Source organism: Netta rufina (assembly GCF_964035555.1).
Source record: "Netta rufina genome assembly, chromosome: 10".
Classification (NCBI taxonomy): domain Eukaryota; kingdom Metazoa; phylum Chordata; class Aves; order Anseriformes; family Anatidae; genus Netta; species Netta rufina.
In genome coordinates, this window is record NC_140133.1 from 12,065,259 (window position 1) to 12,080,598 (window position 15,340).

Consider the following 15,340-nt stretch of genomic DNA (forward strand, 5'->3'; position numbering starts at 1 on the left):
GTACAATTTATTTGCGAGGCGGCCGGGAGGGAGGGGCAAGGGCTGGGGGGGTAAAATCTGTTGGGATTTTTCTCGGTCCCCTCCGCTCCCATCCTACCCCGTTTTCCCCTTTAGGGCTGACGTCTGCATCTGGAAGGGCACATTGGGATGCCTTGGGTGATAAAGGGGTGTCCTCTTCCAAGTGCCCTTCACCAGCTCGTGGCTCCAGGCTGGTTGGTGCCTCCAACCTTGGCACGTCCTGGGTTGCCACAGTTTTAACATCCAGCATCTTCGGGAGAAGTCCTTGATTCAGTTTTCTTCTCCCTCCTGCTTGGGAGATGTGGCTGCTGTGGCTGCTGGCTCTGGCAGTGGGGATGTGCAGGTGACAAATGGCTTCACTGCAGGAAACGCCATCGGTTTGGGGGCTCAGGGCAGGACTGTCACCGAGTTGGTCTCTTGCTTTTCCCTTCCCTTTGGACACGGCTGGCTGTGCTCAGCCGTCTCACGGAGAAATCTCTCGACCTTCTCTCATGTGAGTCTGTCCTCCTGGCAGATGCCAGGACTGCTACCAGGGGAGAGCCCTCAGGCTGTCCTTCTGCAGCAGTCGCTTCCCACTCCTCACGTGCTTTCCTTGGCTGGCCCAGATGCTCAGATGCTAGCTCGTATCCCATGCACAGACAGCTCTACCGAGACGTATCTGTGGTGTGTTGTGCCCAGAGCAGCTCTGCTTTTCGCTAGTCCCGAATTTAACCTTTTTAGCTCATCCTTTCCTACTGAATGAGCAGAATTTATCCACGAGTGTCTGGAAACTCTGGGAAACTGAGGCTAGGGGTTGATAAATAAGGGAACAACCTCCAGCAGGTTTTCAGGGAGAATGAATTGCTCCAGGGGGACATACTGGGGGCACACGAGGGCAAGGACTGGAGACTGCTTATAAAGACACAGATGGGGCTTAATGCTGCAGGGACAGAGCAGGAAAAGCTGGTGCCCGGCACCTTCTCACCCCCTCTTTTCTTCCTCTCTGTCCCTGTCCCACAGGAGTGTGCTGGGGAACCTCTCTTCATGCTCTACTGTGCCATCAAGCAGCAGATGGAGAAGGGACCCATCGATGCCATCACAGGAGAGGCTCGCTACTCCCTCAGTGAAGACAAGCTCATCCGCCAACAGATTGACTACAAGATGCTGGTTAGTGCAGGCAGGAACCCCACTGGTACTGGTTCTTGCCAGGACCCCCAGGTCCAGCTATTTAACGAGGTCTTGGAGACACCCAAAGTGCTTCTCATGGAGCGTTTTTTCTCTTGTTCCTCTCTTCAGCATCCTTGGGCGCCTCATGCCCTGTCTGTGTGATACACATCTCACCAGGGTGCGTGGTGAGGTTTGCTTTGGGGAAGCCAAACGTGAACTGAATCCCCCTCAGCACCAGCAAACCCCATGGCCCTGACACATGGGGATGGAGGTGCTGCAGAGCACGTGTTGGCTGGAGCAGCCAGCCAGTGGCTCATGTTGGGTGCAAATCAAAGCCTTGAGATTTCCATGGGAGATGGAGAAATGATTCTCTTCCTCCCATACGAGCTGTCTCCCCTGTCTAGCTGCATGGTAAAGCTGGACCTTTCCCATGCTGAGGCTGTAGCTGCTTCCTTACTGCCTCCATCTCCACCTGAGTGGAGCAGGGAGTGGAGTGCGTGCGTGGGCATTGCTCAAGCTGTGCAGGTTTTTGTGAGCTGGGCATTGTTTGCTGGCCCAGGATTCCTGCATGCTGCCTGCTGGAAATTGCTGGAGATTTGGGGGTGGAAGGGGGAGAAGATGGAAGCAGGAATACGCCATGAGGCTGCACCTCCAGAGCAGCCCAGGGTTGAGAAGACGTGACCATAGGCATTTGTAGCCCCGTGTCCTTGGATCAGCCCTTGCAGCCAGTGTCACATCAACTCACTTGAGTCTTTTTGCCTCTCTGTGCTGTACAGACCCTCAACTGTGTGAACCCTGAGAATGAGAACGCCCCAGAGATTCCTGTCAAGGTGCTCAACTGTGACACCATCACGCAGGTGAAGGAGAAGCTGCTGGATGCTGTCTACAAAGGGGTGCCCTATTCCCAGCGTCCCAAAGCTGGAGACATGGACCTGGGTAAGAGAGAGGCCAAGCACTCCCCTTGGAATAGCCAAGAGCAGGAGTGCCAAAAAAACAAATGTTTGAGGCAGGTGAATGCAAATCAGGACAGGGGACCTGTCAGGACACTTGCATTTGTGTTTGTCCAGTCTGTTTTGGCTCAGACTGCTGTGCTGGTGGCACTGGCTGTGCGTGGGGAGCCCTGGGATGAGAAAGGGAGCCTTGCAAGCAGAGAGGAGAGGAGCTCTCTCTGTCCTGGCTGTGGTCTGGGTTGCAGGCATGAGCTAGCTGAGGGCCAGGGAGGACAGAAATTGTTGAGAACAGGGCTAATAGTCCTGTTCTTAAAGGAGTAGCAGGAGGATGGAGAGGAGAAGAGCCAAAGAAGGGTTGCCAGACTGGTGCTGTCTTTTTGTTGAACACTTAGAAACAGCTTTTGCCCAACACCATGTTGACAGTCGTCGGTCCTTAGGTTTAAAGGTGATGGCAGGGCTCTTTCGTTTATGCCCAGACCTTGCTCCTCTGCTCTCCTTGGCTTTGTCCTCCAAGCTGCCCGCTAACCATGAGCCCTTCTCCCTCACTGGGACAGAGTGGCGGCAGGGCAGGATGGCCCGGATCATACTGCAGGACGAGGATGTCACCACAAAGATCGACAATGACTGGAAGAGGCTCAACACCCTGGCCCACTACCAGGTAAGGCACCGGGCAGTCCCCAGCTGCTGAGAGCTTCAACATCTCTTCTCCCCCATATCTTGGTCAGGGCCTGAGTTCGGTGGTCCAGCTGCTCAGGAAGGGACGTGGCCAGGAGGTCTGCGGTCACTTCCTTGCACAGTCCCTGTGTTTGTGGTCCTTCCTGGACCAAATGGGGCATCCTCAGGACTCAGAGGCTGTTCCTCGCTCTGACCTGGCTTTGCCATTTTCATGTCAAAGTTTCTGCTGCATTCCCGTTGTGCCCTGTGCCCCAGGGTGTTGCAGAGGAAGATGTTTAGGTCTCCTTTGCTGGAGATGGGTGTCCCTGGGACGCGGTGCAGTGTACTTCATCCCTCCTGGGTTGGCTTCTCCCTGCCGTGAGCCCGTTCCTCGTGTGCATGCCCCCGTGTCACAGCCTGCCCGTGCCACCTCTGCCTGCAGGTGACGGATGGCTCCTCGGTAGCCCTGGTGCCCAAGCAGAACTCGGCGTACAACATCTCCAACTCCTCCACTTTCACCAAGTCCCTCAGCAGATACGGTGAGTGTGCAGCGGGACCCAAAGCTTGCTCTGGGCTGCGCTGGCAGGGAAGGCAGCACCAGGCTGGGTTTGCAGAGTGAGGCACAGGACAGGTGCCCGTAATTTCGGCTCACTGGAACAAGGTCCTCTAAGTCCCTGTTTCTCCTGCACTGTGCTATTCTGGTGTCTCAGGGGGAGCAGGGCCCCACAGAGTCATCTCTTTGGACTCAGGAGGGAAAGACAGGTGTCAGATGGCTGCAGCTAAGGGATCCACTCCCTTTTATTCCCCTGAAATCTCATTAAAATAGGCACAGAGGCACTAAGCACTTAAATAGGCTTAGCCAAGGGCCCCAGCGAACGTGCTGGCAAGCGTGCCTTGGCCTTGGGTTGGGAGGGAGTTGTGTGGTCAGCTCAGACTGACACAGGAGGCCAGGCTGTGATCCTGGCATCTGTGAGCTGGGAGCCAGACCTCTGCAGAGCCCCTTTCAAGCAGTATCAGATGGTGCTGGTCTGTACATCAGCCAGGGGCTCATTTAGCTGGGCAGGCTGCGAGGAGAGTCCTCGGTGATGCCCAGTGCAGCTGACGAGAGAGGCTGAATCCCAAGCTCCTATTTAGCAGGGAACACACACTGAAATCAGACCAGAGGACAGGGATGGAGGGGCTGGTGGTGAGGTGGAGGTCAGGTCGAGTTTCCCTCTGTGTTGGGTGCCTGCAGAGAGCATGCTGCGCACAGCCAGCAGCCCCGACAGCCTGCGCTCACGGACCCCCATGATCACCCCCGACCTGGAGAGCGGCACCAAACTCTGGCACCTGGTGAAAAACCACGACCACATGGACCAGCGGGAGGGCGACCGGGGCAGCAAGATGGTCTCCGAGATCTATCTGACCCGCCTGCTAGCCACCAAGGTATGGCACGGAGACGCTGAGCTGCCACCTGGCTTTGAAACCTGGATGGGGAGGGATAAGGATTTGGGATAAGCACTGGTTTTTTATTAGACTGCTCCTTCAGTGCAGGAGGAACTACTCTCCTCATTTTGTGTCCTGAGCTGGAGGTGATGTTTTGTGTGCCACAATCCTAAATGAGTGTCCCTTGAGTGGATTTTCCTATTGGCTTTTTACGCCCTTTGGCACTTTTACTGTTTCCTGTATCATTGAGCAGCTGCTGGACTGTAAAGCAGAGGAGCTCTGGAGCAGGCACCTCATCCCGTTTGTCTGGTGTTTGGGGTAAAGCTGCAAAATCAGTGATGTCAGAAGGGTAATCACCTGGGGCATTGGGCATCACAGGAGGTTCTCCTTCCCTCAGCACACCCAAAACCTTCTCTAAAGCAGAGTGGGTGCTGTTTGTCTAAGATGTCCTCAGAGAGGACCAGGAGCCCGTGCTGAAGATCTTGGCTCAGAGCAGCAGAGATTGGGGTCAGCCATCTCCTGTGATTTGGCTCCCTGCATGGTGGGACTTAAGGGTTTGTTCAGTGACGTTTGTGGTCTGGTCTTGGGTGCCTTAATGTAACCCAAATAAAGACCATGACACAACATACATCCCTTCCTCTTTTGCTCTATGTGGTATTTTTATTTCTATGCCAGTTAATGCAGTGAAGGAGAAATCTCATTGATAGGGTGCTTGTTTTTCTGTCAAACCCACTGAGAACCAGTATGGTTACACAGGCTGTACTGGGTTTCTCTTCCAGGTGGTAGGAATAGGAGTGAAGTTAGTTTAAATCTTTCTGGTGGTGCTGAGTAGTCCTTCTCTCCTTCTATTCAGGGCACCCTGCAGAAGTTCGTGGATGACCTGTTTGAGACCATCTTCAGCACAGCACATCGTGGGAGTGCGCTGCCCCTCGCCATCAAATACATGTTTGATTTCCTGGATGAACAAGCTGATAAGCATCAGATCAATGACTATGATGTCAGGCACACCTGGAAGAGTAACTGGTAATGGAGAGAGGGGCAGTGGGGCTGGGGCTAACGGTGTCACAGCACCTCATACCTCCTACCCTTCCCACAGGGAGCAGAAATATGCCTCTGGTTGTCTCTGGAAGTGATCCAGGACAAGAGAGGCCCATATCTCTGTGATTTGGGTGTGGGTAAATCCCTTGCATGCCTTCTGCAGCAGAAAAAATCCCAGGAATGCAATGCTCCCTCAGCCCTCACATCCCCAGATCCAAGGCAGCACGCTCCCCCTGACGGCTGGAGCTGGCTGAGTGCAGTCCTGCTCCCACCTCACCTTGAGCAAACCTTGCTCGGGCTTCTCTGTCCTCGGGGCTCCTCCAGAGATGCCAGCCCGGATTCTCATCTTGGCTGTCCTGGAGGTGTGTGCCGTGTCCCTCCCGTCACGCAGCCGAGCGTGCCCTAACAGAGTCAGTGTAAAGCCGTGTGGTATCCTCCATAACCTGGCCTGCAGACCCAACCTATCAGCTCTGCTAATTGCTCCCTGAAAAGCGGGGAGGAGCTGCTTATGAGACCTCAGTAAGTGCTGCGCTGGGGCCAGGGCTCGAGCACACGTTGTCGGCTCCTTCTCTGCAACCCCCGCCTCGGCGTTCTTCTTTTCTGCTGCCTCACTGATTTCATCTCTCTGATCTTGCCGTTACTGGAGACGGGTACGTACGTTCCCGTGTCTGGCATTTGTTAAATGGCAGCCAAATTGCTTTTGTATAGTTCAGTAACTGTTGGCAATTAGCGGGGCAGGAAAAGAAACATTTTTAAATGGAGATGTGAGAGTGCGGAAGTGCTTGGAACTGATTTATAACTCTACTTTCTATATTAAAAGAAGGAGCAAAAGGCAAAGGAGGAAAAAAAAAAAAAAAGCCCCGCTCCGCAGGGGCTGGGCACGCAGGCTCCTGCATACTAATGCCTGTGCTTATCTCTGGGCGCTAATTCGATGTGTGGAGCTAATTTCTTGAGGCCATTCCCTTCACAAATGAAATATGTACATGCACCCAGTACCCTCATTAGGAAAGTCCTGGGGAATGAAGTGTGTTTTGTCTAAGATAAAAGCATTCGGTGGGTGTCAGTGCTGAGGGATGACAGACCCAAGAGGCGTTCTGATAGGGGGAGACCCCGAAATGCTCTTGAGAGAGGAGAGGGGCAGGAGAGTGGGAAATGGAGCAACAGAGAGTGGCTCATGCGTAAGTATGCAGCAAACATCCAGCCCGTGGCTGGGAAACCCACTGCCTCTACAACTAGAGGTGTGTTTCCAGCATCTGAGGCTGCCTAGATTGTCCTCTTGTGTTCAGCCTGCTAATGAGCCCCTCAGGGAGTCCATTAGTCCCTCCTTCAGCAGGAGAGATGGATGGAATGCCCCAAAGTGCCTCAGGCAGGGTTATCGATGTGAAAGGAGGGAACCATGCGTGGTGACCCACGGGCTCAGCCATGGCTGCTCTGTGTGAGTGGATCCTTGGATCCACTGCAGCTCCTTGGTGCCCTGGTTTGCCTTTGGAGATGTTGACAATGCTGAGGAATTTCTCCATGGAGAGCTGAGGCCATGCTGGGCTGGGCAGAGGACGTGGTATTGTGCTGGGACAGAGGCGAATGGCTTTTTGCATCCCTGGGGCTTGGGAAAAGCAAATCCTGGGTCGTGGGGAGCTCCTTCTCTACAAATTCAGGTGTGTGCTGGCTGCCCTGTAGGGCTTGGTTCGGATGCTGACTCCTGTTTCTTTCTTCCCTCAGTCTACCTCTACGTTTTTGGGTGAATGTGATTAAGAACCCCCAGTTTGTGTTCGACATTCACAAGAACAGTATTACTGATGCCTGCCTATCCGTGGTGGCTCAGACATTCATGGACTCCTGCTCAACTTCTGAGCACAAATTAGGAAAAGACTCTCCCTCCAACAAACTACTGTACGCCAAGGACATCCCCAACTACAAGAGCTGGGTAGAAAGGTGAGTAGGCTTGGCAGGAGCTCCTTGCTTCACCTGGAGGATTTAACCTGAATGTTTGTGGCTGCGGGGGCTTCACACTGAGGGCTTGGTTGTTGAGGAGACTCCTCTTGGGAGCCCTCTGAAGAGGGACTGTGCTAATGCTGGTGGAAGGTAATCCTTGTTGGAGAGATGGTGCTTTCTTGTGATTGTCCCTCGGAATGAGTTTGCAATGACTGTTCTGAAGAGCTGTTTATGCCTTGCTTAAGGGGTGCTAAAAGCAGTCTCCACTTTTGGGTTTTCTGATGTTGTCTGTTGTAAAAACTTGGTCTGTGCTAGGGAATTGCTAACATCTCCCTTGATTGCTTTTGAAGAACGGTAAGAAGTAAGTCATGGACGAGAGAAGTGCCTTTTTTGTACCGTGGCAATACATGCAGGAGATTTTGCTGAAATGGTTGGAAATTACCATTTCCCATCTCTCATCCATCTGTACATCTCGCCTGGGACCCTGATGAGATCAACATGCTCCGAGGCAGTGCTTGGGCTGCTGTCGTGGTGCTGAGGAGCAGGGCAAGGAGCAGGTCCCCTGACTTCTTCTGACACCCTTCATTCACTGTTAGCTGATGAGAGACATCCTTCTGTCCCGCTGAATTAATGCAGTGTTAAAGGTTCAGGGTTTGAGCGCTGCTGATTGCAAATTGATGCTCTTGGGCATAATGCTGTGTTCACTTTTATCCTTTGGGAGAGAAACCTGGGAAATGTCCTACAGAGCCCTCCAAATAGACCTACTGTAAAAATGTTGCTGGGTTGCAAACTGGGACTTTATAAAGCTTAAAAATTGCCAGATTTCACGTTTCTGATGCAACTTTTCCCTTGTGCTGATAAGCTGTTTTAAAGATTATGTTCTGTATTTTGCTGAGGACCCTTCCCTGTTTTGGTGTCTGAATTAGACATGGGATGAGCCAAATGAGAGGTGTCCAGGCAACAATAAGCATCGTATTCTGTCTTTTGCAAGTGTGGGACTTGGTAGCCTAAATCATCCTTTGGATGTTTGCTTGTACGCAGTTATTTTTGCCGCACTGTTGGCATGCCTGGTGCTTTGCAGGCAGGTACAGAGACAAGATTCATCCCTCGAGGAAGTTATGGCTTGGATCAGAAGAAAAGATGTCCCTGAAATACGATGGCTAAGATGAGAGATGAGCCGCATTGTAATAGGAAAAAGTTCTTCACAGGGAGCTACAAGGGGCTTTGGAGTGGGGTCCCTCAGGAGCATCACAAACTTCACTGCCTTTAAGCGCAGGGTGAATTTCTCCGACCTTGCCATCTCTGTGACAAAAATACTCAACACTACGTGCGCCTGGAGAGAAAAGGTATAAAACCGTTCCGGGGAGAAGCATTGGTGTAGACGTGCTTGGTCCCTGGGGAGAAGACGGGAGATGTAACTGCTGACAGATGCTCCTGCCGCCGCTTACTGCGGAGCAGGAGGGTGCTCGGCCGCGCTGCCTCGGAGCACGGGGTGCGGTCCCAGCGGCAGCTGAGCAGGGGGTGATGCTTTTCCCACTGCTTGTCTACTGCAAGTTGTTTTTTTTTCCCTGCAAAAATGGGTGTTTCTGGGTTTTGGCACGGTTATCATCGCGAAGCTCTGCAGAGGCAGGAGCGGAGTGATGGGGGGTGGCGGAGTGGGACTGATAGTGCCCGTAGCATGTCTGTCTGCCACCTGGGGTCAGGCGTCCTGAAAAAAGGGTGTCCTGCCAGTCAGGGGCAGAAATAGTGTGTTGAAGGGTTTAGGGAAGCCCTGGGCAGCAGGAGGGGACTGCTGCCACGGTCCTGGATACGGCAGGTGAAATGGTAGTCCTGCCTGGGACCCCCACCCATGCAATGTATTGAAAAATAGTATTTCCTGTCATCCTTTGTGTCACAATAAAACCTGGAACGTAGAACTGCTTCGTTTTACCTGGACATCTCGTTATGGCAGCCGCAGAAGCTCTCTTCATCAGCAGGTCTCCTTTCTACGTTCACCTCCCAGGAGTCCCTCCCCTCATGGGCCTCCATCGACGGGTGTGCGGGAGGTTCTCTGTGAGGTTTCTGTGCTAACCAATGCTGACTGGAACTCAGAAAACTTGGCCTTTTTGTCCCTAATATTCCTCTGCATGGAAGGAAGCAGTGCCTGCTTCGGGGGACATCACATCTCTCATGGATCTCTCGATGCCTGGTTGAAGAGGCCCTCACCTCAGACCTCTCTTCTGTCTTCCCGTCAGTGTTCAGGAAATCTCTCCTCACCCTCTGGGTGCGGGTGAACCTCCTTATAAAAACGGCCCCAATATTTCACCACTGGCTGAGTCAAGCACCACGGGATGGAGCAGATCCTCGTATTCGTCTCCTCAAGTGCTCTTGCTAACATCTGCTCCTAGCCAAATGCTTCAGCCGTGTTCCACCTCAGCGTTCGGCTGATGGTGCTAATGATGCTAATCACCGTACCAGAAACTTTACTGAGCTGTTTGAAGAGTCACGAGGAGTAAAGCAAACATGGGAGGGCCTTGGGATCTCTGCTTCCAGGTGGTGGCAGCGGGCAGGGTTTGCTTGCTGTGGGTAGGGTTTCTGTCTCAGTAGAGGCCTGTGGACCCCATGGTTTCTTCAAGGACCTCAGGCCGTCTTTTGACTTCACACCTTTGAACTCAGAGACTGCATTTTGGTCATAAAATGTCTGCTGGTGTCCTTGAGAAGCAGGCCTGTCATCTCCAGCTGAACTGTCCCCAGGAGTGGCTTTTCCTCAGGGGACGGAGAAGCCTTGGGGCCGAGGGGTGGGCCCCTCACCAGCCCACTGAGGTGGCCGCTTGGTGTAACCCCCTGCTGCCACGGGATGCTGCTGCCTTCACCCCCTCTGATTTTCCTGAGGCAATGTGTGCTGGTTTCCTGCTACAACTCTGGATGACACGAGGCGTGTCTGGATTTCCATTTATTTGTTGAGCATGTCACATCTGTGAGATGGGATGGTGAATCTTCAGGTGTCCTAGGAAACATGAGGGTGTATCTCACTGGTAGCCGGCACCAGAGAATGGAGTTGCACAGAGGTCAGGAGGCTGTGTAGCTGCGAGGGCTCAGGGTGAGGGTATCCTGAGTGCACACCCTGAATATTTCAGTGAATGCCGAGTGTCATCCTTGGCTTTAGCGACACGCCGAATTCAGGAGAACGGTAACAAATCCTTACGTACTGCCACAGGCCTGAAGGATTCTGGCAGATGGCTTTCACTGGCAAAACAGAGGAGCAATGGGACAGCAAGGAGAAAAAATATGTGGTTTGGGAGAGGGTGGGAGGTCCCTGGGAGCAGTGGATCCTGGCTCCCCAGCGTGATCGGTGGGGCTGGGCTCAGGCAGCGCGCTGCGGCTTGGAGCTGCTCCATGCGTGTTGCTAATGATGCTGACCCCTCCGTGAAGCGCCAGGAGACCTCTCGGTGAGCAGCAGCATTGTAATGAGCACGGTGGTGAGGTGCCGTGCCGAGGAAAGCTGCTCCTCGTGCTGCCTCTCTGGAGGCCGTTCCCAGCAAACATCACGGGGAGAGCTTGTCCCTTTCGGCCTCTCCCTCTTTCTGACCCGCTCTTGCGTTTCTCCTGCCTCTCCCTTGCAGATATTATGCAGATATTGCTAAAATGCCAGCGATCAGCGATCAGGACATGAGCGCGTACCTGGCGGAGCAGTCACGTTTACACCTCAGCCAGTTCAACAGCATGAGCGCGCTGCACGAGATTTACTCCTACATCACCAAGTACAAGGACGAGGTAAGATGAGGCATCGAACCTGGGCTGCCATGTTTCCTACCCCTCATTTCTGCATTCTCCCTTTTTCCTATGGATAAATACCCTGTGAAAATGGGGAGGACAACTCAGTCTGTGCCTGTGCCCAGAGGTTTAGGGTTACCCTTGTGGCATTGCAACTGCAATGAATTCAACTGCATGAAGTTCAACAAGGCCAAGTGCCGGGTCCTGCACCTGGGGCGCAATAACCCCAAGCAGAGCTACAGACTGGGAGAGGAATGGTTGGAGAGCTGCCAGGCAGAGAAGGACCTGGGAGTGATGGTGGATAGTCAGCTGAATATGAGCCAGCAGTGTGCTCAGGTGGCCAAGAAGGCCAACGGCATCCTGGCTTGTATCAGGAACAGCGTGACCAGCAGGGTGAGGGAGGTGATCGTCCCCCTATACTCGGCTCTGGTGAGGCCGCACCTCGAGTACTGTGTTCAGTTTTGGGCCCCTCGCTACAAGAAGGACATGGAGGTGCTTGAGCGGGTGCAGAGAAGGGCGACGAAGCTGGTGAGGGGACTGGAGAACAAGTCCTACGAGGAGCGGCTGAGGGAGCTGGGCTTGTTCAGCCTGGAGAAGAGGAGGCTCAGGGGTGACCTTATCGCTCTTTTTAGGTACCTCAAGGGAGGCTGTAGCGAGGTGGGGGTTGGCCTGTTCTCCCACGTGCCTGGTGACAGGACGAGGGGGAATGGGCTTAAGTTGAGCCAGGGGAGTTTTAGGTTAGATGTTAGGAAGAACTTCTTCACTGAAAGGGTTGTTAGACATTGGAACAGGCTGCCCAGGGAAGTGGTGGAGTCACCATCCCTGGAAGTCTTCAAAAGACGTTTAGATGTAGAGCTTAGGGATATGGTTTAGTGGAGGACTGTTAGTGTTAGGTTGGAGGTTGGACTCGATGACCTTGAGGTCTCTTCCAACCTAGAAATTCTGTGATTCTGTGATTCTGTGATTGTGTGAGTGCAGTGGGATCGTGGGGTTGTTCCCTTCTCAGCGTGGCTTCACCCTGGCTCGGAGCAGGCTCTGGGGAAGGGTGGAGGTGCTGCACGGGGCTGAAGGCAGTGAGAGCAGAGGCGGGGGCCAGGCATGGAGCCAGGAGCTGGTCGACAGCCCTGGCCTTGCTGCTGCTGTGTCAGCTTTTATCCGTGGCCCTTCCTGAGCGCCTGTGCTGACAGGCAGCGCTTCATTCCCCTGTTTTCTGCAGGGAGCAATGTAAGAAACACCTATTTTTCTTTTGCTGTGTGTGCACTTGGCACGTGGGCTCCACAGAGCTGCAGAGCTGGCAGCGTTGTCTCGGTGTGCCTCCTCTCTCTGCCCTGCCCGCCACGATGCCGTGGTGGCACCAGGACTGTGCTGCCATCAGCCAGCTCTGCTCCCCGGGGATGCTGGAGGATGTGGTGGCCTCTTCAGTGCTTTCTCTGTGAGCGGTAGTAAGGATGGTTAAAAACCCTCCTGTCGTAATTTATATAAATTAACTTCACCAAGCACCGCTCAAATCCACACCCTGCATCTTTTTATTAAAGCAATAAAATACGTAACTACAGTAAAATGTAGATCTGTACATGTAACGGGATAATACAGGCTTTATTCTCCCAATAAAGCAGGCTGACGACTGGGTGAGTGGTGGCTTATTTAGGTGACAGAGTGCTGGCACGGCCCCTTGCTCAGGGAGAGAGGGCCCTGCCGCTGCCCTGACAGAGCTGGCCCTGGATTTAAGAGCTGTGGTGGGACTGTGGTGGCCAAAACCCCTGTGTGGCTATGTGATGGTCACCATGCACTGGTGACAATGCCGTGGGACCTCTGTGGTGCTCCCCAAGAGCATGGCGTGCCCAGGAGGCCCCCGTACCTCTGGCTGGTGGGTTGGCCACCAAGGGCTTGTACAACAGCTCCGTGGCTACTGTGAGAGGGGATGAAATGCAGTTTGGAGGATCTAGATCAGCCATCATCCCTCAGCCATCAGGTGCTCGCTTCCTCTAGGCTAAAATTCCCCAATCCTTAAACAAATCTTAGGTGAAAGCAGGGAGGGGACCGCGTGGCACTAAGGAGCTGCTCTTTAGGGACACAGGTCCTCCTTCTGCCCGCTAACTGCAGCATGACATCTGTTGAGTGTCTTGCTCTCTGAGCATCACAAGTGTGTTCACAGCTCTCAGGAACTTCTTTTATTATTTGTAATGGGATTAATAAATCGCAGCTGTTCCCTTTGTTTGTTTTCATTCATTAAGCACAATTATATGCAGCCCGATTGCACCCTCTTTGATGCAAAATGGGAGAGAATAATTTTTCCTGTTGTTCAGTGCAATAATATGCTGTCATTGGCTGTGAATGAAAATCATAATTAATTTTCATTTGGGTACTTGCATCTTGGTAATCAGTGGTCCTGGCTCCTTGCAGCAGGTGACAAACCTGGGTCTTGTCTCTCCGCTCGGTGTTTCCTTTTGCTGTACTGATTCCCTCAGGGTGGAATAAAAGAGGAGCAGGTAGCTGCAGGGGCAGGCGGTGAATCTTCGAGCACCTTAGGATCTCATGGCACAAAGCTGTCTTGTCGGGAGAGGCAGAAAATGGGAATAAACCCCTGTTGAGCTGCTTCGACCAACCTCATCTGATGCCAGCTCAGCTGCCTTTAAGGCAGGCGGGGTTTGGGTTTCTGCAGGAGGGTGTCACCGTGTTGGTGTCCCCAATGGCAGGATTTGTGGCAGCCTGGGAGCTCTCACAGGGCTGCCAACCCGCGGGCACTGCAGCGGCGCTCAATCAAAGGCAGCTGATTCCCCATTAAGCAGGTACCTGTAGGGCTCCTGATGGACTTTGCCTGCCTCCTAGTAAGTCTATTAATTATCCAACAGTTTGTTTCCAATTATGCGGCCAATGAAATGGTTAATCAAGTCCCCTTTGACGGATGCCTTGATATTTAATTGCAAAAAAAAAAACTTGCTCTCTCAACTGGCTCACCCGAGGAGATGAGATCTCTGTCAGCTTTCGTGTTTTTTTTTTTTTTTTTTTCCATCGCCTTTTCTGCTCTGCTGGCGTGGTGTTTTTTGGAGGCAACCAGAGCTTCCTCGCTGTGGCATCTCCAGCCCCGTTAGGCACAGGAACCAACCCGTGCTGCCTCTCGTGGTTCCCCATCCCTGCGCGCCCTTCCCCGTGCCGCAGACGGGGAGCGCGAAGCCACTCGGGGTGCGAGGGCCTCTCCTCACCCTCTCCTCTCCCCTCTTCTCCCGCAGATTTTAGCCGCGTTAGAGAAGGACGAGCAGGCCAGGAGGCAGCGGCTGAGGAGCAAGCTGGAGCAGGCGATCGACACAATGGCCTTAAGCAGCTGAAGAGGCGGCGGCACGGTGCCAGCTTCCCGAGCGGCGGCGGCGGCGGCGGCAGGAGTGGGGCCAGCGAGCGGCAGCCGCGGGCAGGACACTTCGGGGCTGGGGACCGGGCGCTTCCCACCGCCCAACAAGGAAACCTCGCCCGCCAGCAGGGGAAAATCAAAAAAACAAATAAATCAAAAAGCATCCCGACGACAGCAGCCACAAGGATAAAACACCCCCTCCCTCTACGCACACCCCGATGCAACCGGGACGCGGCAGAGACCTTGCAAAGGGGGCGGCCGAGGAGGAGGAGGAGGAGGGAGCCGCGTGCCCCATGGACCCGCTGGGACCCCCGGGGACCCCCTGCCCCTGGCAGAGCCCCCCTGAGCCCGCGGGGAAGGAGGGTCGGGACCGTGGGGCTTTCTAGGACGGCGTTTGGATGTTGTTGTTACTTCGGTGGAGGGAGGGGGGTGGGCTCCTGTTTGTACTGTACTTGACTTGCTCTCCCCCCCTCGCCCCCCAGCTGTCTGCCCCCTCTCCTCCTCCCCCTGTCTCTTTTTCTGTCTCTTCCCCCCCCTTCTCTCTCTCTCTCTTTCTCTCTCTCTCTGGCCTTCTGCCACTAGTGTTAACTGCTATATTTGCACAATTTACACGAGACAAAATTTTTAATTTAAAGAAAGGAAAAAAAAAATATAACAAAAAATGGGAGGGGAAAAAAAAAAGATTCTAAATTTTGCAACAAACTAACAGAAAAAAAAAAACGGTTTTAAAAAATAAGCTAAAGGACTGATGCTGGGGAGATTTGGGGGTGGGGGCAATAGGGGTGGGCAGGAAAGGGAGAAATCCTGAGCTTTGATATTTCTTAAAATACGTCCTGTGCCATGTTTTATTTGAATGTTGTTTAGTGCAAAAAAAAAAAAAAAAAAGAGAAAAAAAAAGAAAAAAAAAATGAAAAAAAAAAATGAAAACAAGAAAAAAAGTGGGAGTTTCGTTAGCTGAGTAGACGCTCTTATTTAAATGCTGCTTGAGTGGTTCCGGAGGCTACGACCTGGCTGAGGGAGACCAGAGAGGAGGGAAGGTGCCGAGGTCGGTGTTTCTGTTCCTGGGGATGGCTGAGGG

At 53.2% G+C, this 15,340-nt stretch overlaps 1 protein-coding gene across 2 annotated transcripts in view; it reads left to right on the forward strand.

Moving 5' to 3' along the window:
• The window catches only part of PLXNA1 (plexin A1), a 102,550-nt gene extending 87,518 nt beyond the window's left edge, over positions 1-15,032 (forward strand). The window contains exons 24-32 of one of the 2 annotated variants that reach the window (XM_084292756.1): positions 1,018-1,164; positions 1,941-2,100; positions 2,591-2,772; positions 3,211-3,307; positions 4,003-4,193; positions 5,047-5,216; positions 6,951-7,163; positions 10,766-10,916; positions 14,147-15,032. In XM_084292756.1, the coding sequence (XP_084148882.1) occupies positions 1,018-1,164; positions 1,941-2,100; positions 2,591-2,772; positions 3,211-3,307; positions 4,003-4,193; positions 5,047-5,216; positions 6,951-7,163; positions 10,766-10,916; positions 14,147-14,242 (1,407 nt within the window). In that variant the 3' untranslated portion in view covers positions 14,243-15,032. The remainder of the gene's footprint in view (positions 1-1,017; positions 1,165-1,940; positions 2,101-2,590; positions 2,773-3,210; positions 3,308-4,002; positions 4,194-5,046; positions 5,217-6,950; positions 7,164-10,765; positions 10,917-14,146) is intronic. The other variant, XM_084292757.1, reaches the window with a different exon arrangement.
• The last annotated feature ends 308 nt before the right edge of the window (positions 15,033-15,340 follow it).